Below are 26,653 nucleotides of genomic sequence, written 5' to 3' on the forward strand. Positions count from 1 at the left end.
TTAAACACACTTTTTACATCCCTGTGGAACTTCCATATTAATAAAGGCGCCCCAGGTGTTTGCACAGACATTCAGTAAAAGTGAGTGAGTGGCCACAGATGTCTGCAAAGCCCTTTAGTAAAACTGATCTAGTGGCTAAACATGATGCACCTGTGCAATCTCAAAGTTACGTTCCGTCCATCTGCATGTGGTCGCGGTCCCCTGCAAAAGAGGAAATTACTTTTCCTCTGCATTAGCGCCATATTATCACACCATGGCAAACAAGCTGAAGGCAGTGTGTAACATAGCCTCCACAGCCCCCACGGTGCGGGGGTGAGGGGGCATGAGCTCCAGGGGGGCCCCTCAGCACAGTACCCTAGCCTGAGAGCTCCTGGTTGAGTCCGGAGGGCGCCCCTCTCCGTGCCGTGTACCTTACAGGGGGACCCCCTCAAGTTTAGTTGGGCCACTGGCTGAAGGAGGTGCACTAACTGTATGCACTTTGGAAATGACACACAGTTAGTGCGCCCCTAAGTAGCACACAGGACTCCCTAAGTAGCCATCCGAGCAGGTGCAGTCACACACTGCATCTGTCTGTGGCGTGTCCCCTAAAGCCCTCTTAACAAAAAAAAAATTATCCCAAAATGGTGATGCTGAGTATGGTAGTAAGTTGTACCCCTTCCCAAAGGAATGGCCATATAATGGAGAATGGCCATAATAAGGCCACAGAATGGAGAATGGCCATAGTAATGGAACACATATCCAATGTAGGTGAACTCCATAGGAAAGGGGATGCACGGCACACTGTTAAAAAACAAGTCCAGGTTCAAAGGATTCTCATTTTCTTATGGATTGTGCAAAGGGAAATTAATGGGATCCGCAGGACGTCTCAGGAGGCAGGGAAGCTGCAGTCTTGACAAAGGAGTTCAATACTATGCCACAAATTGCCTTGGGTCAGCACTGAGAACCCATGCAGACCTGAAGAATGTCATCATTTCACATGCTTGCCCATCATGTGGACCAGAATCCAGGTCCATTCTTAAAAACAAAGCATCCAACTGGCTTGATAAGAAAATTGGCACACTCGTTTTTGATTTGAACAAATAATCCTCAAAATAATCCTCAAAATGAATATTGACAATATCCTGAAAAGATAAGAATTGAGCATGTACGGAAAAGTAAGACAATATGGTAATCAAACTGGTCAAGCAGTAGCCACAATAACAAACACCACCCGTCGGTCTGTGCGATGGCAGGAATGCCTGGTAGCTTTAAAAAGTAGGGTAAGGATAAAGTAATAGTGCCATTTACTTTATAACTTTCGTTCAGCAACTGCATTAGAAATTAATATTTAATATGTGTATACAAAGCTTCTGCATGTTAAACGTAACATTAAACACAATCATATTTGCATATTAACACTAGTGCCCAGTATGGCCCAACCAAGTTTTGGTTTTGACATTGCTGCAAGGATCTTCATACGTATAACTCCTCATTGTTACTTTTTTCAAACGCAGAATTAGAAAATACCAAACCACAACCTTCTACTTCTGAGTGGAAGGTGAGTAGTTATGAGGCAAACCATCACTAGCACCAATGGACCATGATTCATTACTTGCTTCGAAAGGGAGGTGACTTAACCAAGGCCAAAGGAACACAGGCGCACTTCATGGCAAACTGTTAACGTGAAACAAGCATTGCAAAAGCCAAGAAATCTGGGCTTTACTGCCAACGTCAGGCTTTGCCAGTGTTTTTGATTGGGGAAGAAGACTACTGTTGTGTTTTAAAGGAGAAATTATGCAAGAACAGAATACTGTCACTAAAAGTTGGGATGACTGTGCGTCAAACTGTGGTGGCCTGAACAAAAATGTGTATGACACACTGAGAGACCAATAGATGAAGAGAGCTGGCTGAACGCTCTTCCAAAAACACACACACGCTCACACACTTTTATTAAAATTAAAAGATCTCGGCGACTTCCAGACCTATCAACACGCACAGAGACAGAATTAAAGACAGTCGATAATTAAACAAAGCAAGCCATCATCACACATTTTAAAACACACACATGCGAATTGAAAGAAAAACAAATGGGATTTCAGAATTCTTAATCATGCTTTGAAGAAAAAGGAAGTCATATCATAGAGTTCACTGCATTAAATGATAACAAAACAACTATTAGCTGATTGGGAGTTTGAACCAACCAAAGCAGAAGGAATCATCAATAGTTGTACAATTGTCAATCAATGCTGCACAAACATCTTAGGTCAAGCACTGAACAATTATTACATTCTCCTAGATCAGTGTGCAGAGCTCCACGAATGTTACGTTCTTCTTCAGAAAAGTAGCGCCAAGCCTTGGTGTTAATGCCTATGAACATCGCTAACGAGTTTCATGTTAAAAATACCAGAATAAAACGTCAGTGATGAGAAAGGAGTCTGCTGTGAGCCAGACGAACAGGGCGTACATGCTCCGCGGTGCAGTAATAAGTACAGCAAATAGGTGCAGCCTAGAAGAACTGCGATTAATGACCTATCAGAGAACCAAGCAAAGACACATGGTCTCAGAACTCCTGGCAGCAACAGACCAACCCTACCAGTCTGCTATGGAGGGCACAGCCCTGATAACAGACCATGGTACATAATACAGACTTGCAAGAACTCCTAATGACCCCCAAGGACAAACCTTCAAAGCGAACAGGGAGAAAGCTGCTTAAATGAAAGACAAGCCTTGGACACGCACACTACTCTAAGGGCCTGATTACGGATTTGGCAGACGGGTTACTCCATCACAAACGTGACAGATATCCCTTCCGCCGTATTAAGAGTTCCATTACATATCGGGAGACTTAACAAGTGGGCGGGATTCGGACGGCCTCCGGCCATCCTTAGCACACACCCACTGTGACGTCATACCGCCGGGTGCCGTCCTGAGCACCAACGGGGTTAAATTGGCTCCACCTGCAGCCCGCTTTACTTCCAAAACAATGAGACTTATTTATACTAAATCATCAGCATCCACCTTAGTCTTATAAAAATAGGTTCTTCATACTACTGCACAGCATGCCTACTTGCCCATGTCATTAGCTAGAAACGGGGAAGGAAGTTAGATTTCAGTTTACCAGAGAATATACTTCTCAACAAGCATTAATTGGAATGATATTTTTTTTTAAATGCACATAGAGGGTTGTGTTCTGCAAACCTAATTCACATTGGGAAATTCTCTGACGTCATAAAGGTACACCCTAAACTAAAGTATACAAAAAAGTGATGAATGAAATGCTTGATTTAATCTTAGCCACTGGTAATTACTCAGGCCGCATCCCAGTCCATTTATATTTGCATACCAAGCCACCTCAGTCTGGACCCAGATATGTACAAGTCAGTCTTGACCCTGCTCCAATGGGAACACAGCAGCCCAAAATACATGTTGTCACATATTACTGACAAAATGATAATTCACGCCAGACCTGGAGTAAACAGTGGCTTTATCAAAACGATCTACATCTAGGTGGCACGGCATTCAGCAAACCGGTAGAGCTGTGCATGGTGGGGGGAGGGGGGACAAGCACTTTGCCAGGGCCGGTTTTGGTTCCCAGTCCGGCCCTGCAGCTGTGTTACATGAATGCAAAGTTAACCTTCAGCATCGACTGCAAACCATCAGCAGACGTATTCTCCAAGGATTAGAAGCCTCAGCTCTTCTATACACCGAGGATTAAATGGAATCTGCTTGCATCATTAATGAAAAAAAACAATGAAGCACATAAATACACCTTCATGATATTAATGCTGTGTCTTTGTCAATAACTTTCTCAACATTTAGTCACAGCTGCACCCTTCCTGATATGAAGAGTATGTTGAACCCAAGTCTAAATTATTCAGCATCTCACCCATCATTTAACTATCTGGCTCGACCACCAGCTTCTACTGCGCAATGCCTTACCTTTGTTCTTATCTGGGCGGTAGCCGTCATCAAGAATGTCATCAAGATCCTTGTCTGACCATTCTGCAAAGAAATATGTAATTTTAGTACAGGCATCTTCACGATTTGTTTTTAGGTAATTCGGTATTTTAATGTTTTTGTTCCTAGTCTTGTGTGCTTTGAATTGAACACTAGAGGGTTGATGAGCTGCAATGGGTTCTTGCTTGAGACATTTCATGGTACAACACTCATCTTCAAAATAGAAGGGTACAAGTAGCCTTTTCCCCTTACCTACAAAAATCTTTGAAACTATTGAAAGTAAGCCTTTAAAATCTTTCAAGCACTGCATACTCGCATTGAGTGAAATATAAATGTGCCTCGAATTATAGCAAATTAAAACAAACTAGACAACATGAAAGGTAAAAAACCACAATGCAGACATTAATAACATTCTAAATTTCTAATGTTTCTCCAAGTATGGTTCTCTGTCAGTGCAACAACTAAAGTAGTGTTCAACAAAAAAATCCAAGATGTTCAATAAATAATTCAATTACTTTGAAATTAAATGAGCCGACATATAGTGCTAAACAATTATGATACAATTGTCACCTGTTACATACGAAACAACCCTACTCCAATCACAGATCACATACAGGTCTACAGATAGCCACTGTTAAAGGAGATAAAGCTTCTTTCTCAGAAAAGCAATTGACCATTGCCTTTTAAACTCCGTTCAAGCCTACACAGATCTATTCACAGAAAGCAAAAAAAGTCAAATTTACGCTTTATGCACATTTTCTCTGATAATTTACAAGGCAATGCTATAAAAAGCAGCATGGTTAAGGAATATTTCAAAGGTGATGTAAGCTCTGTGTGAGGCTTTCATCAGCTATGGAAGAGGTGAAAGAGGATGTTATTAAATGTTCCATTTGAAGTAACATTTTAAAAGTCACAAATAATAAAGAAAATGAAAGAGTGTATTGACCTCCCATGATCACTTCTATTTAATTAGTACATTATGTAACATCAGTCGACATTATGCTACTATCCATTCAATAAGCGTTCTTATCAATTCTAAAGGAGACAATATTACTTGATCCAGTTTCCCTGAAAATGTATTAGGAATTCAAAGGCTGGTCCATCACAAAGTCAGAATCAGAGGCATGTCAGGCAGTCATATATGTGAAAGGCTCAATGCTGCCCTATCAGCCTACTGTAAAACAGAGATTTCCATATAAGCTATGTAATTTAGTGTACATTCCCCAAGTATTTAAATATGAAGTGTTCGACCTGGCCTCTCTGCAGGGTCACCCCCTAACCTTTTGCCTTTTACTATCCACTTTTTGCCGAATTTGGTTTTGTTGGCCTTAGGACTCTGTGCTTAACCGCTGCTAACCAGTATAAAGTGCTTTTGCTCACTTCCCTAAACATGGCTTAGTTGGCATATACCTAACTGGCATATTTAATTTACAGATATGTCCTTTGTAGAGTGGTATACCATATACCCAGGGTCAGTAAATTAAATGCTACCAGTGGGACTGCAGCACTTATTGTCCTACCCCTTGAAGTAGCACTCTAAAACATGCCCAATGCCTGCCATTGTGCAGCCATGTCGACTTGGCATTTAAACTCCATTTCCAAGCCTTAAACCCCCCTTTTATTATATATAAGTTATCTCTAAGGTAGGCGCTGGGTAGCCCAGAGGGCAGGGTTCTGGGTAGTTAAGAGGTTGAACTTGCACTTTAAAGTTTTACATGTCCTGGTAGTGAAAAACTCCAAAATCCGTTTTCACTACTGTGAGGTCTACCCCTCCCTTAGGATAACACTGGGGGTTCCTTCTTACATTTAATAGGCTGCAATTCCTAATTGGGAGCAGATAGATAGGCCCTGTTTGGTACCTATGAAATTGAAATAATAAACCCTCTGTAATGGTAAAGTCGTATTTTTCATTACAATTTTCATAATGACACTTTTAGAAAGTTAGCATTTGCATGCCCTGAGCCGTTTGTGCCTGCAGCCTGTCTAGGGTCACATGACTGGGTGTAGTGGACTGTGAGACTTTGAGAATTCCTCCCAGACAGTCACCCAATAGAGTGATTAGGGTTGCCTCTGTGGGCCATCTGCTTGCAGGGGGGAGGGGGTTGAGCCAAGCACAGCCCCACTTACACCTGAATGGCCTGTGCTCTGCTTCACAAAAAGGGCCTAAAGACCCTCTATTGTCACTTTAGCCAGCTTGGAGCCAGGGCAGGTGAGTCAGGAAATTCCATGCATTTCAAAGAACTTTTCCAAAAGCTTCTACCACTTTCAAGAAGACTGGCACCAGGGTATACAATAGGACCTTCAGATCCACTCACCAGTAAACTACTGGACCTGCAGAAGGACTTTTAGAGGTCTGTCTGCTACTGTTCCAATACTGTGCACTCTGTCAGACTGCTTTTGTACCGGGATGGGCTGCTTTGCTACCTGGAGCCTGATTTGAACCCTCACAGGCCAGTCCAGCTGTTGAACCCTGCATCCTTAACTGCACCCAATACGACCACAGTTGACTTCAAGGGCTGGTTTTCTGGCCTCATGTTCAGAGCCACAGGGACATAAAAGTATCCCACCATCTTGAACGCACATCTGGACCCAGCCTGAGTGAGTCTTGAACCCCCAACAAGTGTCCCACCAGTCATGGACCCTTGGTTGTGGTTCTAAAGGTGCACAGCAGGCCAATTTCCAAAACTGAGAACATAGACCACATTTGGCCTAAAAAGTGTACGGAGTACCAAGAGGAGAATGAGACCAACCTGCTCGTCTATCCACCTGATGTGCATCACCGGCCGGATTGTCTTTGCAGTTTCTCCTGCAACATTCTTCAATGCAGCAGGAAATCTGTTTCTGAGGTCTTTTGCCAAAGGGTATCCGACCTCGGGGAACTGTCTTCAGCTCCAGCCCTCTGCTTCGTCCCACTAGAGTTTTTCGACTTCCATTTTTGCGAATACGTCCTAACATGGAAATCTTCACCACGGCTTTAAACCCAGGCCATCCAAGGATGACGCTCTCTTCTTAGACACCTCCTGCAGCCTTGCCTCGCTCAACTTTACCTTGTCATACATTTTGCTTCAAGAATTTTTCCAAGTCCGAAGGTAAGCGCTGACTGGGCCTAACAGTCTTCTTGTATCTGAACCACACTCCAGAATGGCAGGCCTTAACTTTCATTTAGATGTCTGTGATTGGCGCTGTGATCTTTTAGGCGCTAGATTTCACTTAAAACTCTATAAACTCATAACTCCAGTTCTACTGATTGGATGCTTTGTCGTTTTAGTGTTAAATGATTTATTAAAACATACTCTATTTTTCTAAATTGGTTTGGGATTTATCTTGTGTTGTGATTTCACCTTATTACTGTTTATATGCTGTATAAATACTTTACACATTGCCTGTAAGTTAAGCCTGACTGCTTTTTTGTGTCAAGCTAACCAGGGTTAAGCACAGGTTAATGTCATTACTTTTTTTGGTTCACCCTGCCAGAGATTGTGGCTGCTGCTTGACCAGGGCCCACACCCCAATAAAGCAATAACCCAATTTTTTATGTGAAGTAACTAATGAATGCCTCCCAAAGTACTTTTAAGCAGTTAACTAGTTTGAAAGGATTTCAGCCCAGTAGCAGGTAGCCACTGATGTTTGCAGCGCTCTCCTCAGGCCTGCTGCTAGAGAGGCTACAGACCACCAGCAGCTCGGTTTTTGAAGGACCAACAAAAGGGACACCCTGAGGGACTTTGTGTCACAGAGCTCCTGCTGCTTCAACTAATATTTGGTGCCTGTCCTTTAACCCAGCAAGGGGTAGCGCCATTACATTAACCGGAAGCCAAATGAGTGTACTGTGGTCGCACCAGAGACCTGCCCAGACACTGTAACTGTTTTAAACCTCTTAAATCTTTTTTTTGCTTTTGGTTCTCTAGTTGGCAACAGTTAAATTCTCACTATCTCTGCCCTCCACACTGGCCATATTTAGCTTCAGAAGGGCAGATTGTTGGGCCTGCAGGGTAGAATGAAGGAAGCAACAAGTTCTATTAAGAGAGCTAAACGAAAAGTTTACCTCACTGACAGCCATATTTGTGGAGAAGAGAATGAAGGTTTTCACGTTTAAATGGAATAGTATTGAGTCATGTAAGCAAACTATTGTTTCCTAGCCTGCCTCAACTAATCACTGGTCAAAAAAGCTTTAATGTTTTTCTTGCATTAAAAGTATCACTCAAGAAAGGGACAGCTCCTCTATTGTTGAGGAGGTGCATAAAATGATTCAAAATGTTGAACAAAAAGGCAAGCTCTGCCATTCAAATACCACAATTACGTAGGCTTAGGTCTTAAGTGACGTACTTTAAAAATTGTCAGAGAGTGGACAAACTAGGATAAATAGTGGTCTAGGACTTTACGGAACCCATCATTTAACTGCATATCTAACTGGAGTATCACAACTTGTTAAGAACATTAGAGAATCTGGCAATTCCATTCTTAATACCGTTTTACACTGGTTTCATAATAAACAAGGATACCTGTCTTGGCTAGTGATGTTGTTGTCCAATGAAATCCAAGGTACAACATGAAGCCTTGCACGAAATGATTAAGGTAATCTCAAAAGAAATATTAGTTGAAGTGTTGCTCCCAATAGAAAAAAACATCACAAGTCACTGAGTACTCCACATTCAAAGTCAACATTCAGTGGTTAACATGGTCTTTTTTGGTGATTCTAGATCAGAGGAGGGACCATGGACTCAGTGACTGGGTAAGAACTTAGCAGTTATCAGCCTACTGCTCTGAAGGTTGGGAGCAAAGAGCAAAGTAAACATGAATGCTTCTGTTCCTGAAGGACAAGCAACCTGAGCACGGACTGTCATAGCTGGGCTGAAGTCCTCATTAGTTTTTAACTGTGCATCACTTAACAGAGCACAGCAACTATTACTGTTTGCATAATTCGGTATGCATTATTCGGGTGCTTATTTTGTTCTGCTAAATAGGCCAAAAAGAGGGTCCACTTCAGCCACCCCTGCCGAGGGCAATGGTGTGGCCTAACCCGTTGTCCCTCAATCTTTGACCAGAAAATGGTGTTAATTTCAATTTCCCATGGACAGTCTAATATTATGGAAAACAAATGCAGTTTAAGTATTTTTTTTACAACATAGCAGGGTTTAAACAACTTCCAACTGACAATGATTGGTGGACCTCCATTCTGCTCAGGATATATGCTGTTTCTAGGAACTCTTGCCCACATGCCTCATTGAGAATTGCATTCGCAAACGGTGAGAATCGCAATTCTCAAATTTTGGATGCATCATGCTTTTCGCAATTTTAGGAATCGCAACCATGTTGCGCTTCTAAAATTGCGTTTGCATTTAAGAAATCGCAATTTGAGATTTCTTAAATGCAAAGCATGATAATTTTTAAATTGCGATTTCGCAAATTGGAAGGGGTAAATTAGCATGAAGTTGAACTTCATGCTAATTTACTGAAAACTTTCAAACATGCACAAGTTACATATTTGAAAGTTTTAATTTACACACACATGTTCTTGGGGCATGTGTGTGTGTAAATTGCATTTAAAGTTAAATTTCAGGGGTGCAGGGAGGGGTTCTTTGGACCCCCCCTGCACCCTTGAAATTGCATTCACATTTTGCGAATTCGCAAATTGAAAATCGCAAAATGTGAATGCCTTCCCATTCATTCCTATGGTCCTTTTGGCCCATAGGAATGAATGGGAAGGTTTTCCTTAATTGCGATTCGCAAATTGTGAATCGCAATTAAGGAAAAATAAGGAATCGCCAAAAAAGTTGAGATTTTTTCATGCATTGCCGTTTGCGATTTCTAAATTGCGATTCCTTAATTTTCGCAATTTAGGAATTGCAAATGGAAACGTTGATGCATGTGGCCGAATGTTCTATGCATAGCACTGAAAAAGGAGGATTTTCCACTTATCTCTTTCAGTCAAAACCAGCGTCAAAGTGGGTTGCTCGGGTGGATTATTAATTTGGAATACTGATGAGCTAATCTGTTCTCGAAAGTTAGGGGATAATGACAATATGGACATTTTGAACCTGTTCAGACATTTTGAGGTGAATGGCATGGGGCTAGACTTAGTGAATGCATACCTTAGCGACGTGGAGATTAATGGAGGCTCAGATGTTTTGCAGAAGCTGTTCTTGACTATGAAGTTAGCAGAACTAAATGTGGTCATCCTACTGTGAAACTTCAGTGCATCTACTGTGGTTGACCTGAAGCACAAGGTAGGGGTCACATTTTTGGATGAGGTTCTGGGAATTCCTCAAGTTGCGTTCCCCAAGGTAAACTCCACAAACGCGGGACACCCCTTGTATAACATTTTGCAAAATCATGAAGGTCAGATATTAAGTGGCTGCTCTGAGGCCAATATTCCTATGGACCCTACATTCCTCTAAGGCAGTACAAAAGCCTAATTGACTTTATTTTTACCACTTTCAATCTCCAACTGCGATAGCGGACTGCCACAGGATAACAATTTAAGACTGACTTCCAACTGCAGATGTACAGACTGAACTTCACTTTTCCTAGACATTCTCTTGTTTAAACTGTTTGCCAATTTGCCTAATTTATATGAAGCCCTGTCTTGTGAGGCTAAAGCAGTTCTATTCTGCATTCTTTTTGTAATGTGACGGCGACTATAAGCAAATTGTTAACCTACCTCTCCAGCAAATCTATGCCAAATCAATCAGCATCGGGGTGTTTCGACAAGGTACATATTAAGGCAAAAAGAGAACTGTGTTCCTCTGAGAATGGACAACCTCTGCCTAGACAGGAATGATGAATGGAGTAAAAAATGATTGTTTAATAAACTAAAAAAGAGGGTGTGAGCGAGCATCCACCTTAACGTCAATGTTACATCTGCTTCTGTACAATATATTTACTGTCCTATAGGACGACAGGTTACATGACCAAAGTAAACCTGGTAAGCACGTTCTGGCTGCAAATGGATGTTGCAAATACCCTATGACCTGCAATAAGACAGTAGTGCTTTCAGAGATACAACTCTCCAAAAGCAGAATATAAATAAAGCACATTGCCACGACTTCTTGCTAGTTGGCATTTCCCGATCTGATTTGAGAAACTGTATTGCTTTTTTAACAAACAACGTTCATGCAGTTATACGGTATGAGCACATTTATGATGGCAATCGCTTTGGCAATTTGATGAGCTGCTTATTTCTTTTTAATTGCGAACACCGCCTTAAAACGAAAAAGCAAATAACATACACAGAAATAAAAAGAAAAACATGCCACCACCTAAATGTGGCGGCCATATGCTTACAATAAAAATGTTATCTTTAAAAAATAAAATTAACCACAATAATTATAAAATAGGGTGGGTTCTTCTGTGCAGTCATCCATCTTCTTATATGGTGCTGTTCTCAAAATACCTCATAGGGTGATAGTGAATAAAATACTAATATAGTCTTTATTGACCTTAAAGGGGCAATTCATGCAGCTATTAATCGATTTAGGAGACGTCAATTAATTTGATGATGGACAAAACTTTATTAAGTTTCCTAATATTAATGCAACACCCCAATAGTTTGGTTTGTTTTGGTAGAAAAGGAAAACTATGTGACTTATTCCTGTGCCTCAAGGAAGAGTGTTGGTACCCAGCCTCTTATTAATTATGCGAACGATTTTTTTAGTGGATTTGGATGTCGACGTCAATAAAATAAACGGTTGCCCAGTTTTAATGTTGCTATTTGAGGACTCTGCTGAGTTGCTAGCACTATATAAAAAAAATCAGCAGAAAACACTTCAAGAACTCACCGATCATTTTACTAGAAATAAACTGGTAGTTACCGAGCAAAAGGGGTGTCTAGGGGTATATGATCCAGAATACAATTCTACGTTCATTTACATGGCTTCACATGAGAGTGTAAAGACTTGGGATGTCAGAAATGTGCAAAGTTTGTGACATTTTGCCACAAATCTGCGTAATTACGCAACATGCAAATCAGTCTTTTAGCGATACATTTTAGTGTGGAATGTGTTCTCGCATCAATTTTTGATGGAAGGATGCATTTAAAGTAAAAAAGCAAAAAACATAAAAGTATCGCAAATAGCAAAACAAGTTTTGTTGTTTGTGTGTTTGCGCAAGAAGCATAACGAGAAATTTCAGAAATTATGCCAGCATAATTTACATTTCACCCAGGCCTCGTTTAGACTTAACTATTTAGGAGTTTGATTTAGGAGTTTGGTTTAAGAGTTTGCTAAGCAGACGATCATTCATTAGTGCCACAAATTGAGAAAGAAAATAATATACTAGTTTAACAGGCTATTAACTATTTCAAAAAGTATCTAGAAACAAAGTTTCCACAAAAACAAAGCCTTAGAGTTTTACAAAGTTAGGAGCTTTAAGGTACCCACGTTTGAGGACCTACATCTAAGTCGCCGAGCTGAAATTTCTTAAGATACTAATATGCATGACCGGAAGCACCCACCAATCTGCATAAGAGCAGAATTTGGAATCCGTTAAGTTTGAGAGTTTACTGGTCCCAGATCACAGCTCCTGTGGTTAAGCATCAGGATGAGCCTAAATTGATAAAGTGATCTTAAGATACATAATATTGCTGGACATGCCACATAATACCTCGGCTAAGGGTGTACAGGAGGTGCAAACTCTGCTCAAGCAGTTACAATTTTGGATGCCAGAAAACATCAAGCGTACTAAAGAGGTGATAAAGTGTTTCTACAGTGAATGGCTACCTGCAAGCAAAATGAGCTGGCTTCCTATAATACAATGCTTAAAAAATACTTGGAAATAAAATTTCATGAAGAATGTGGATTCCAGGTTTACTACCTGTCCCACTGTTTTGTCATCTGTTCAGGAACTTTAACCACTTCGGCGCTGATGACGAGCTCAGCTCGTCATGAGTTGCGCCGCTCGCACGCTGATGACGAGCTGAGCTCGTCATGTAACGCGCGTTTTTAAAAAACGCCACATACAGCGGGAAAAGCCGCCGCGCGCATGCGGTTAAACGGAGCAATTTGCAAGTGAACACAATGAAGGGTTAGACACTTCTCTAATCTACAGGTGTTGTTTTGAGGAAAGATTGTACTTGTAACCAAAGACAAAGTAGATCAAAAAGATGTGTGTTCCCGTGGCTCATTTCAGATAGAACCGGCCTGCCATGTGCTGAGCTCCAGTATAACATGAGCAGCAACATTTTTAGGCAGTGTAGCCGTCCTCAGAACCACATGTTTTTAGTTTACATTCCCATTTTACTAGTGACAAGCAATGTTCCCTCTAATTTTTTTCCTCTGTGTGTGGCAGTGTAAGGTCTCTGTGCGCTGCAGCCCAGGCTATGTGCGCTGGGAACCAGACCGCAAGTGTGGGTGCAGCGCCAACTAGTGGAAAAGTGAAAGGGCGGTGCAGATCCACACCTGTAGGGGCACATAAAGTGTCTAAAGGCAGGTGTTCAATTTAGACTCCAACGATGGTACCTTAAGATTTTACTTAAGATCCTCAACTCGAGCACTGGTCATAGGGTGGGAAAATGTTAGGAGCCTATACAAGATCACATATAGACAATACACATGGATATGGCACTAGATGAATCTGGATGTGGGCGGCTTGGAGAAGCCTATAACACCTTCGCTGCTGGGCACATTCCCCCACTGTGCTAGGGGGAGGGGGATCACGTACAGCACCTCCATGCTCATGACGAGCTCAGCTCGTCATGTAGCACAGTGCTCGTGTGCTCATGATGAGCTGAGCTCGTCATGACCACACCCGTTTTCATGTAACGATCGCACAGCAGGGGAATTAGCCCAGCATGCGAGCGTTCTGACGGTCATGGCGAGCTCAGCTCATCATGAGTACACGAGCACCGTGGCTCATGACGAGACGAGCTCGTCATGAGCATCAAAGGAGTTAAATACACAAAGTGCAAGCACTGGGTCTAGCCTCACAATGACCCTAACGCCTTTTCTTATTTTCCGGCTCCTGAAACTACTGAGCTTAAACACCGAGTTGCATAAAACCGTGTTCCAATTCTACCCCGCGCATTGTCTTGCAATGCCAAAGGAGTGTGTAGTAATTACAAGGTGACTGGCCCAGCCTGTCAATGAGGTGCCTTACACAGTGTTTGGTTAAAGTTAGAACACCCTTTCAAGCAATAATATAGTAAATTACCTATGACACAATTCTGTCCCGAGTCACTATCAGGAAAGTGTATTTGTTGTGCTTGATCCTATTAAAATGGAAAAGGCGGCTTTCAGAAAGGAAACAGTCTATTGTGATTTAATGTGTAGTTCTCTGCTCATATTAGTTTGTTTTGCTTAATTTTTATTCTTCTTGAATCTGTACATTTGTGAGCAATAAAAGGTTCACACCTTTCAATTGTTGTCTAGTACCAGTGATCACTCATGTTCAAGTGTTAGTAGTTGAACAGTGGTTTTTGAAAGTAGATGTGAAGACGTCTTTTTCAAAGAAAATCATGCAACACCATGTATTGCAAAGGAATTGGTCACTCTTCGGTATGCTTGAAGTGTTATGTAGATGCATTTTTAATTTCAGAACAATTTTATATGTAAAAAGGAAACATCATGAAATGCAATACAAGCTTTGTAAAGTATACACAGGCAACACATACTAAAAGCAGATGTGAAATCACAAGTTCTATAGTTTAAGGTGCAGTGCTAATATTGATTAAAGACTATGTTAATTCATTGTTATATTGGTTATGGATCAAAATGTTGTTGGGAAACAAAATATTGAGACGCATCAGACATAAGTATAGAAATGTCACACAAACACAAGGAAAATATGAAAATGTCACATAAGGAAAATTAAACTTGCCAGCTATCTTTTGCTGGAAAGAAAGCGGCACTCATAGTTGTTGAAATGTCACTAATAATTACACTGAAATCATGAAAAGGTCACACAGAGCAATGTGAAACCTTGACAGCTAGAAACAAGAACTGACCTCTCACCGGTATCTACTTTTAGTATTCAATTACTTTTGTCCAATGTATAAATCATCATCGTCCCAATCCAAAAATTATTTAGAAAAACATATTCTTATTTATTTATAATTTCTTCATGACATTAATCATAGAACACATAAACAAATTCATATTAAATTCATTAACTTATACAAGCCCCAAAAGAAAACATATTCACAGACCCCATAGGAACATACACTCATCTAATCATTTATACAAAAAACAACACTTCCATTCAACCTGTCAAGCACCACTCCACTCTCATACTAAAGAAAGCTCATAAAAAAAAACTAAACGCAGATATACACAATTATATACAATTTATACAAACGAAAAAAGAAAAAGAAGCGCCGACGTGCGTTTCGGAAAAGGACCAAATGTCCAAAGATTCTTCGTCAGGGCGCAGAGGGAATCATTTTTGTATAACATAAATTCTTCATATATGTAGAAAATTTCTTATTTTTCTTCTTTGAGAAAGTGTTACTCACAGTCCTGCCAAGTACAACGCTTCAGGTGTTAGACTAACGCACTTCAGTGTGGTGGTCCGCACTGAAATGCAAATTCACGCACAATAGCCATAGCACCTGCCTCGGCTGTCAAGCCATAACGCCGCTATACTGAAACTGGAGTAGCAGCACGCATGTGCGAGAGCGCTGCTTCTGGTATGCTTTTCGGGCTGCTAGCTACAATGTATTAGTTAAAATAGGAAGTAATCCTCAGAGCTTCGTGAGCATTACGCAGGACCTGGCAATGCCAGAGCAGTACTTACACCGCAGTGCGGTAATTCAAACATAATCATGAATGATCCATGCCACCGCCGAGATCCAAACCCACGGACCCGCGGTGGCCGTTGGAGTCCAGAGCACGCACTGTGCAGCTTTTAAGATGCATGCATTTATTGAATATGCATACTTAAGCTCATGGTATTTAGAGAAAAACACGTGCCTTGGAGTTAAAAACATTCCCAACTTAAGCCTAATCAATATCTAGTCACTAGTGTATGATTTTTATTGATCCAGCTAGCTCTTTAGTGGGGCGATCAGTGCCCCAGTTGTACCTCAGCAGAGCCAGAGGACAGTGCCGCAAGTCACTGACTCTGTGTCCCCTCCCCTGGAGAGCAAACAAAGACTTTAACATGTGAGGGGTGCTCCCTTTAACCTTTTGCAGTAACATTTCTATACCTGAAGCAGAGACAACATTTAACAGTATTTAACATTACTTCTGCAGTGGTGAATATTGTATTGTCTTTCTATATCTCAAATCTTGCTGGCCACATCCCACTTTCTCCACCTGTGGCGCCAGCAGAACCCCACCAAGCACCCTCTCTTCTTATGCTGCTGTCTGGCTGATTTTTGGCTGCCTCCAATGCCACCTCATTGCAAACACGTCCCTCAGCTGGCAATTACCAGAACCCGTTGGGTGATCCAGGCAGGCCCCCGTGTTATGACCGATTGCCTGTTTTAACCGCAACGCATCCGGTTCTGGCCAGGGGCTCTTCAGGCCCCCAGGGCACGCCGGCAAAAAGATACCGCCCTCCACTGGGTCAGCCCTCCTACACACAGCCTCCACTTCAGAGTCTTCTCCTCAGGGGCCTCCGCACTAGTGCCTTGCTGCAGGCCTCACACAACTTTGTTTCTGCCGCTAGCCCCCTCTTTCGGCTCTCTGTCCTAACCCAGGTGGGGGGACCGCAGATGCCCACTATTAGCAAAGGAATGCAGAGTCAATGAAGGGGCCCCGGCCCCCCTCAGATCTTCTGAGAGCTCTGAGAGAGGCTTGCTTTGCGCTGAAGCAAGCCTCTCTCCTCTGCGTCTGAAGCAGGTGCAGGTTGCAGCCTGCTCGGAGCCCCTCGCCCCCTCCCGCTGACTGAAGGGAAACAATGTTTCAAGTGACATTGTTTCTCTTCAGTTAGAGCACAAGCCCGGAAAGAGGATGGGGGTGGGGGCCCATTTGAAGCAGGTGAAATCTGCTCTATGAGGGTTCAGTCGTCGATCAGGGGGGCCTCAGTCTCAGTTAAGATGTGGAATCCTAAAATGTGCACATGAGGCAAACCATTGCCTATAAAAGGGCAGTTTTTACGAGGGCGCTGGGGGCCATATTAAAAGTGTCCCGGGTAAATACATGAGGGGCCACAGTGACATGGACTGCGCAGTCAAAACGTCAACGTGCTCCGGGGGTCAAATGGACATTGAGCATATTTCAGTTAAACTTTCAGGATGGCTATCAAATATGCAAATAAACTCATTTAAAATTAATCATATGTGAATTCATTTTATATGTAGTAATTGTGGATATCCTGAAGACCTGCCTGGACTTTACTCTTCAGTGAATCCACAAGTCAAGCCTTAGTCTGGATGGACCCTGGCGAATCCAGGGGCCCCTCCTCAGAAGCGCGGGGCCCTCGCAATCATCTCCCTCATAACTGCCCCAGTTGTGTCTATTACAGACTGACAACACACTGAGCTCATAGGGGCCACAAAAGTCTTTCTGAGTTCTCCAGGAGTACCACAGGATTTTACAGGCGTACTACAGGAGTAGCCCAGGAGTCCTACAAGAGTAATACAGGAGTACTACAGCAGTACTACTGGAGTACTACAGGAGAATTACCGGAGTTCCACAGGCGTACTACAGGAGTACTACAGGTGTACTACCGGAGTTCTATAGGAGTACTACAGGTGTACTACCGGAGTACCACCGGAGTTCTACAGGAGTAATACAGGAGTACTACAGGAGTACTACAGCAATACTACAGGAGTACTACATGAGAACTACAGGAGTTCTACAGGCGTATGACAGGAGTACTAAAGGTGTACTACCAGAGTACAACCGGAGTTCTACAGGAGTAATACAGGAGTACTACAGGAGTATCCCAGGAGTCCTATAGGAGTAATACAGGAGTACTACAGCAATACTACAGGAGTACTATAGGAGAATTACAGGAGTTCTACAGGCGTACTACAGGAGTTCTATAGGAGTACTACAGGTGTACTATCGGAGTACCACTGGAGTTCTACAGGAATACTACAGCAATACTACAGGAGTTCTACAGGCATACTACAGGAGTAGCGCAGGAGTTCTATAGGATTACTACAGGTGTACTATCGGAGTACCACCCGAGTTCTACAGGAGTATTACAGGAGTAATACAGGAGTATTACAGGAATACTACAGGAGTACCGTAGGAGCGGGGACATAACTATCGCCCCGGGAGCCCCCGCGGTGCGGGGCGGTCCCACTCTCTTCAGTAAATGAAGGGGGCCCCGGCCTGCTCAGCTCTTCGGTGAGAGCTGTGAGAGGCTTGCTTTGCTCTAAAGCAAGCCTCTCTCCCTCTCAAGCAGATGCAGGCTGCAGCCTGCTCTGAGCCCCTCCCGCTGACTGAAGAGAAACAATGTATCAACTTACATTGTTTCTCTTCAGTCAGAGCCCGCCCAAAGGATGGGGGTGGGGGCCGAGAGACAGCATTCTCCAGGGCAAAGCAGGGATGAGGCAGCAAAATGGTGCCCTCAGGTAAGCTCTCTTGTTAGAAGCACCATGTGGGCGTCCGCAGGGGGGTGGGGGGCAAGGGGGCCCGAGAAGGGTGCAAGGCAGAGGGGAGAATGGTGCAAGGTAGAGAGGAGAAGGGTGCAAGGTAGAGAGGAGATGGGTGCAAGGCAGAGGGGAGAAGGGTGCAAGGCAGAGGGGAGAATGGTGCAAGGTAGAGAGGAGAAGGGTGCAAGGTAGAGAGGAGATGGGTGCAAGGCAGAGGGGAGAAGGGTGCAAGGCAGAGGGGAGAAGGGTGCAAGGCGGATGTAAGAAGGGTGCAAGGTAGAGGAGAGATGGGTGCAAGGCAGAGGGGAGAAGGGTGCAAGGCAGAGGGGAGAAGGGTGCAAGGCAGAGGGGAGAAGGGTGCAAGGCAGAGGAGAGAAGGGTGCAAGGCAGAGGGGAGAAGGGTGCAAGGCAGAGGGGAGAAGGGTGCAAGGCAGAGAGGAGAAGGGTGCAAGGCAGAGAGGAGAAGGGTGCAAGGCAGAGAGGAGAAGGGTGCAAGGCAGAGGGGAGAATGATGCAAGGTGGAAAAGGGTGCAAGGCGGAGGTGGAGAAGGGGGCAAGGGGGAGGGGGAAAAGGGTGCAAGGGGGAGGGCGAGAAGGGTACAAGGCAGACGGGAGAAGGGTGCAAGGGAGATGGTGATGAAGTTAAAAATGTGTCCCCCCACCCCCCGGAAACATTTCTGCAGACGCCCATGGCAACGCACACTGCTTTGTGAGAGAGAGTGGGCGAGAGAGTGGAGAGAGAGAGTGGAGTGAGAGAGAGAGTGGAAAGAGGGGGACGAGTGTAGAGTGAGAGAGGAGAGTGAGAGAGAGTGGAGCGAGAGTGAAGCGAGACAGTGGAGAGAGAAGAGAGAGAGGGTGGAGAGAGGGTGGAGAGAGGGTGAAGAGAGAGTGGAGAGAGAGTGGAGAGAGAGTGGAGAGTGAGTGGAGAGTGAGTGAAGGGAGACAGTGGAAAGAGTGGAGAGAGAGAGTGGAGAGAGAGAGAGTGGAGAGAGAGAGTGTGGAGAGAGAGTGGAGCGAGAGCAGAGAGAGAGTGTAGGGAGAGAGCAGAGAGAGTGGAGAGAAGGTAGAGAGAGAGCATGGAGAGAGAGAGTGGAGAGAGAGAGAGTAGAGACAGTGGAGAGAGAGAGAGAGTGGAGAGAGAGAGTGGAGAGAGAGTGGAGATAGACAGTGGAGAGAGAGAGAGAGTGGAGAGAGCATGGAGAGACAGTGGAGAGAGTGAGAGTGGAGAGAGAGAGAGAGTTGAGAGAGAGTGAAGAGAGTGGAGAGATTGGAGAAAGAGTGGAGAGAGAGTAAAGAGAGAGAGAGTGGAGAGAGAGAGTGGAGAGAGAGAGTGGAAAGAGAGAGTGGAAAGAGAGAGAGTGGAAAGAGAGAGAGTGGAAAGAGAGAGAGTGGAGGGACAGAGGAGAGAGAGTGGAGAGAGAGAGGAGAGAGAGAGGGAAGGGAGAGAGAAAGTGGAGAGAGTGTGGAGAGAGAGAGAGAGAGAGAGAGAGAGAGAGAGAGAGAGAGAGTAGAGATAGAGTAGAGAGAGAGAAAGTGGAGAGAGAGAAAGTGGAGAGAGAGACAGTGGAGAAAGAAACAGTGGAGAGAGAGAGACAGTGGAGAGAGAGTGGAGAGAGAGACAGTGGAGATAGAGTGGACAGAGTTGAGAGAGAGAATAGAGAGAGATAGAGTAGAGTAGAGAGAGAGTAGAGACTGACTGACTCAGAGACTGAATACTGACTGACCGAGAGACTGACTGAAAGAGAAACTGACTGAAAGAGAGAGAGAGAGAGAGAGAGAGAGAGAGACTGAGAGAGAGAGACTGACAGAAAGAGAGGGATAGAGAGACTGACAGAGAGAGAGAGACCGACTGACTGACTGACAGAGAGAGAGAGAGAGAGACTGACTCACTGAGAGAAAGACTGACTCACTGAGAGAGAGAGAGTGAGAGAGAGAGAGAGACTGTGATGGAATTGGGGTCAAAGTGTGTATGAAGCTATGCAATGCCTCTTAAGATTGCTATTGTCTACTAATAAAAATGTATTATCAAAATGTGCTTTGTAGTTACATCTGCTTTTGAAATACTGCATTGTCGCTTTGTCTAATGTTTTAAAACAGAAACGAGAAGGAGCAGTGGATGCACTTTTGTCAAAACTGAACGATGAGTGGGCCCGATGTTGTATATCAGGACAGGAGTCTGCATCAGGAAACCCACCTAAAATTGGGCAAACTTCCCCGGCCTACTGATGGCAGGGGCCCTGTAATGAATGAACCACCACCTATGACAGCCTGCTGGCAGACTAAGCCCAGCCTTTAACTCCACCATCCAGTATTACTTATAACGGCTGGATTGGTGACAGTGGCGTAACAATCGCCCCGCATCCCCTGCAGTATGGCGGGTCGCTGGCCAGAGAGCTCTAGACTGGCACGGAGGATGGGAGGGGGCCCCTTCCATGTAGTTTGCAGGGGGGCCCCCTCAAGTTTCGTTACGCCACTGGGTAATATTTCATTGTTTTTAAAGGAATACCTACTATTTCTACAGTGGTCTGCATCATAGTTTAAGCCACAATAAATACGGAGCATGGGAAGAGGGCAGTTGTGAAGGGCGAAACGCCTGAGAGGTGCAATCTTATGTTGCCTACAGTTTAAGTTTTTTTAATCCAGACAGCGGTGCAATAGGTGTGGTGTTTTGCAACCAGCCATAAATTATATATACTCTTTGGAGTCCGCTACGCAGGGGCCGAGTGCAACAGAGTGGTGTATGGGTGGAGTTGTTCTCTTAACAATGAGATGGGCAAACCATATGAATGAATGCACAGAGATGGCATTTGTTGTCTGGGGTAGCACAAGAACAAAGTATGGGAATTACATTATGAAATCAACCACGGCACCCATCTGAGGAGTCCACCTGAGTTTGACTGGTACAACTTATAGAAAAACATATTATACAAAAAGATTTGATATTTCCTCAAATGGGACCACTTAATGGAACAGCCTCTAAGAATGCGCATTACACAACCTGTCCATAGGAGGGGGCATTATACCAACAAAAAAAAGTGTGTTGCTGAGGAAGTTAATAATGGCGGTCTGAGGCTTTTGAGGAATGCAGTATTACAAAGTTCTAAGATGACCATGCAAAACACAGGCAGACGTGTGAGAGTCTTTTGCACGGGTATATTTGTTAGCCAAAATTATACATCAACTTCTCACACACGTTTAAATCGACTGCAATCAATGTTGTACTCCCCAGGTCAAATAGTACTCTAATACTTGTCTAGAGGATTTTCTTTTCAAGGTAACCCAAGTACATCCGGAAATTCATTAGCACCTCACCTCAAAGATTCTGTGCCTTTGTAAGAGTATTCATGTTTAATTGCAGCGCATGATGGGGCTGCGATTCACATGAATACTTTCACAAAGGCCCACAATCTGCCCCCAGCTGTGCGCTATTAAGAAAAAAACGCAGCAAGTGCAGGCGCCACTTGCTCGGGTACCCGAGCCCTCCCTAACCATTCAGGACATGAGGGAGACACTTTCCTGATGAGGCGCGAATGGTCTTAAGAGCTGTGTTGTGTGTGTGCACTGCAATTGAGACACTGCACGCTTGGGGTGACTTCAGTGCGCGCGTGCTCACCCGCGCACGTTCTAGGGAACAGTGGTGACAAGCGCAGACCTCTTGCCACTGACAAATCCATCTATTGCAGTGTGAATGGACACACCACTCAAAGCACTTCAGTTTACTATAAACTACTAACTGAAAATAGAAAATCCTTCAAATAGGTCTAAAAAACCTGATGTTCCCAGCCACTTAAATATTAAATAACGACCTTCAGACCCACTTGTCTGTTCACTATTGGACCTGAGAAAGGACTCTCAGAGGATTGCCTGCTGCTGTGACCAGCTGAGCACTCTGCCAGACGGCTGCTGTACCTGTAAGGACTGCTTTGCTGCCAAGAGCCTGCCTTGAACCCTCAGAGGCCAGCCCTGCTGTTGAGCTCTGCATCTTCGTCTGTACTCTGGACTACAAAAGTGACTCCAAAGGGTACTTTACTGGGCTCCTGTTCAGAGTCACAGTGACATAAAAGGCTCCCACCATCTTGAGTTCACACCTGGACCCAGAATCGTGGACCCCCAAGAGGTGTCCCACCAGTCTGGGTAATTTCACTGTAAACCAGATCTAGCTCAAAACAGAAAAAGCTAAAATGACCCAAAAATGTACCATGTTTACTTATTGCCAATCATACTTCAACAGTGTCCACCAAAACAACACTTTCACATCTTCTGCATCAATCTCTACTAAACTAATCTTCCACATGAGCAAATGAATAACATCCAAACTGGTATCAGTATCATTTTGAGAAAGCGCTTCTAATCTCCAAGTAGCAAACTGCTCTATAATGGTTCTCCCACTCCCCAAATTAGGGGAGCACAATAAGAATCACAGAATGTAGACAGCCTTGCTCTAATCCTCATTTAGCTGTTTCTGTCAACTGTGCCTGCATATTTCACATAGCCCTCTGCCCTAGAGAATATTTGTCAGCGCTCCAATGGAGGGACATGTACCACCACTGCATGAATAACTTGATCAACTTCTTTGACTACAGACTCGTCACAGACATCATGCTAAATGTAGAAAGCATTCTGCAATCATTAGCACAAGTTGCATTGTCGTCATATTACATCGTGCCAACATGTCTGAATGCCTATGCACATTTGAAATATTATAAACACTTTTGTCACGAGGACGAGCTCCATGTCCTGAATGGACGGGGCGTACCTACTGACTTCTTTCCATTTCCGCCCCGTCCGCAGGATCCCTTTGATGTGGCGTGGAGTGGGTCTGCGCTGCCTTCGCTGCCTCCGCTGTTGGCCCTCCCTTCTGTGACGTCAGGGGGGAGTCCCCTGACGTTTCCGCCATTCAACCTATCGGGAGTGGCCTCGTCATCACCAACGGCCCTATCAGCGGAGCGGGAGGAGGATAAGGAAGTGCTGGGGATTCCTACATGCGCGGTACCTGACGGGAAGACGCCGACCCGCGAGGAGAACGCCGACGCCGAGGAAGACGGAAGGAGAGAAGAGCCATCGCTGGTTTCGCCGAAGGAGAGACGCGACAAGCCAGGAGGCCCACGGACCCACGAGCCGCCCTGCCACACTTCCAGGGGAGAAGTGTGGCTAACCAAGGTACGAGGGCGTCTACAGGGGTTGTTCACCGCACGGGGTGGGACGGGGTAGGAAGAGGGTGGCCACGGAGCCCCGCACATTCTCCTAAAGCACATGGTCATAGCAACGCTGAGTACAAGGTGGTGGAACCTGGTGATCCCTCACTTCCCCTTCCCCCCTCTCATGCTTGTCCCTTGGTTATACCACTAACGAGGGTCTCCTGTGTCTGTTTTCTCCCTGACTGTATCCGGAGCCGTGAAGCCCCGAGGAAAGGGAAGACGGGACCCTGCTGTACACTTTCCCAGTGCAAGACAACTCCGCGGCAGGAGGAACTCTTTGAGTGGACCGAGACTCTGCCCACGGGCAAGCCCCTTCTATTGTCAATAAAGAACTTGTTTGGACTGCACTTTCGGTTGAGTCCTTCCTTCCCCGGCCCCTCTGTCACAACTTTACATAGAGCACGTACATAGCTTCTGCTTAAAGCTTACTATCATAACATTGGGCTCAGAATTAAAAACAGACTGCAACTCTTTAAACCATGGGGACAGGGTAGATACACCAAACAAAATAACCCGCCCGAATGCACCGTTCAATCAACGAAAAATAGATCTACTTTTACACTTCTTCCTCTTATCATTTAAGTCAGTGCTCACTGTGCAACAAAAACCTTACAGATGCCATATATATATATAGAAAATTATAAGGTAATTCCAATTATACAAAATATTCTTTTATCAATTCAACAAAATGTATACAACATAAGTAACACAAGACCTATTACACATCAATATGGAAGAATTAAAACTACACATCTATCAGATTCTGCACTGTACACTTATGAATGCATTTTTCATGTACAATTAATCAATGCAGGAAGATTGTTATAAATGTTTTCATCAACGTGTTTCGGTGAAATGATATTTCTTGCTCACCTTCCTAAGAACATTTATCAATATGTTCTTCTGACCATAAAAAGACATAGAATTCACAGGACTAGTATATTAAAACAAATGTCATGTAGTACTTATTCAGAAAAATTACGCTCCAATGAATCCTCATCAAAACCAATCAAAGGAAAATATATTGCCTAGGTTACTAATCTCCTCCTAAATTGATAGGAAATGGGGCTACACACTTGTGACCTGCTCCCAGATTTAATAGTACGCAGATCTAGGATTTTAAAGCAATAATATATACTTCTCGGATAGAACCTCACAAGTATTTATCCTCTTATTGTAGGAATTGCCCGACCCATGCCTCCACTTTGGCACTGTAGGCATCTTCACTGTCAGCTACCTTGGCACTGACTCGTATTCCTGTGGGGCCAGCAGCAGGTGCAATCCTGACACCTATCTCAGATCCTGAATAGAATTCAACAAGCACCAAGCCTAGGTCTCCTTGTGAGATCACCAAGGCACAGCCCCCAACTTTGAGGATTTTTAGCTTCTCCCTTGATTTCAGGACTATAAGAAACTGGAAATTTTGTTCAGATCAGTTTTTCATTGTTCAATGGCTTCAAATTTCTAACATGACGAAGACAATGGAGGTGGATTGCATATACTTTATAATTTGGTGGTACTAGAAAATCCATCACACTAGTACGTTTAGGTGTGTGAAAGATGGCTGAGGTAACACTAGACACTCTTGGAGACGTACAGACACAGGATTTTGAACAGAAGGGACTTTATTTAGCACTGATAGTTTTGCACGGAAATACTCTGCCAAGGTCTCAAGGAATGCCAGGTTCTAGTTCATTCAATGTAACATATTACCCATATCATTTGAGCAAAATGTACACTAGAATGCCTTATGCCTGCCCAAGATGCATGTCGTAGAACATGGACTTCCTGTGCATGTCTGGACATGCTGAATTATTTATAGATACTGGGCAGCAGCTACAAACATATAGCGGTGATTACCAGTAGATCCTGTATCTGTAGCCCAGACACACGCGTTGAGGGTACAGTTTAACTCTTCTATTGTGGCCTGTTAAACTGAGGTGCTCTACTTCCACCTTACATGTGTTTTCTAGGGCATATACAACACATATAGTGTTGCCCAACTACTACCAGGCACTTCCCCTAACAAACCCCAGTGCTGTTGACTTTACCAATGCGTGTTTGAATTGTAAACATCATGGGGAATGGTATGGGAACATTTTCTGTTCAAAGATGCACTAGTTCTTTCGTGGTTTTCCTCATCTCTCTTCTCTGCTTCTGTTTCTTGGGTGTAATTGCGCTGCCTATCAGACTTTTCCTGGTACCGAAGGTCTGTCCTTAGCCTCGGACTTGCTTCTTTCTGCACACCCCCTCTATATGCACTTGTCCACTCTTTTGGGCTTTAATGTAATTTATTCTGAGATCTTCATCGCTTCTTCTTTTTCCAGTTCTCTGTGCTATCCTACCTCCTTCTACCTCTCTGCTCAGCATTCTTGGAATGCATCTCTGCTCTCGCCCTATGCACTCCTAACAAATTGAGAGCCTTGGTTACTCCTTGTCGGCCATACCTCTTTCTCCTGTGCACTCTCACATTGCCTCTCAGTCACTCCCAATGCCTTTCTCCCTACTCACAAAGCTACGGTTCTATCGAGGCAGTTCTTGGTTTGACCGAGTATTCAGTCCTCACAACATTGACAATTTACTGCATTATGATTCTGCTCAGTTCTACCAAGACTTCTTGAGTCTCGATTTTATTCCTTTCAGATTTTTCTGAAACCCTGGGCATGCTTTACTTGTAGTCATCTTGCTGCACTTCTCTTAATCTCCCCTGGCTTCTCACTGCCCAGCCTAACTTCTTCAAAAGTTCAGTCCTAAATGGTCTACAAATCTACGCCTACCTGCATTTTTCTTCCCCAAATGTCCTAACGTGAGCAGCAAACATGTTATGAGTTCCTGGAAAGAGTCTGAGAGGCATCTTGTGGCCGCCGTTGTCAATGTGTCGGTGAAGACAAGTGCGTGTCCACAAGTGTCATTTTGTGTTCATGTGTGTCCAGTGCGAGTACCCGGACTTCTACGGCACTTCTCCGTAGTATAAGCCATGTGTGTGCTTGCAAAGTGCAGTGCTCAGAAAAGAGCAACGCCGGGCCCTACGGATGCTTTG

The 26,653-nt window shown here is 44.0% G+C and overlaps 1 protein-coding gene across 3 annotated transcripts in view; it reads right to left on the bottom strand.

Annotated features, from left to right (window-relative positions):
* The window catches only part of CD99L2 (CD99 molecule like 2), a 497,554-nt gene that overhangs the window by 108,470 nt on the left and 362,431 nt on the right, over positions 1–26,653 (bottom strand). For all 3 annotated transcript variants that reach the window (XM_078688659.1, XM_078688658.1, XM_078688657.1), the window contains one exon: positions 3,919–3,981. In XM_078688659.1, the coding sequence (XP_078544785.1) occupies positions 3,919–3,981 (63 nt within the window). The remainder of the gene's footprint in view (positions 1–3,918; positions 3,982–26,653) is intronic.

Source organism: Lissotriton helveticus, chromosome 4_1, assembly GCF_964261635.1.
Source record: "Lissotriton helveticus chromosome 4_1, aLisHel1.1, whole genome shotgun sequence".
Taxonomy (NCBI): domain Eukaryota; kingdom Metazoa; phylum Chordata; class Amphibia; order Caudata; family Salamandridae; genus Lissotriton; species Lissotriton helveticus.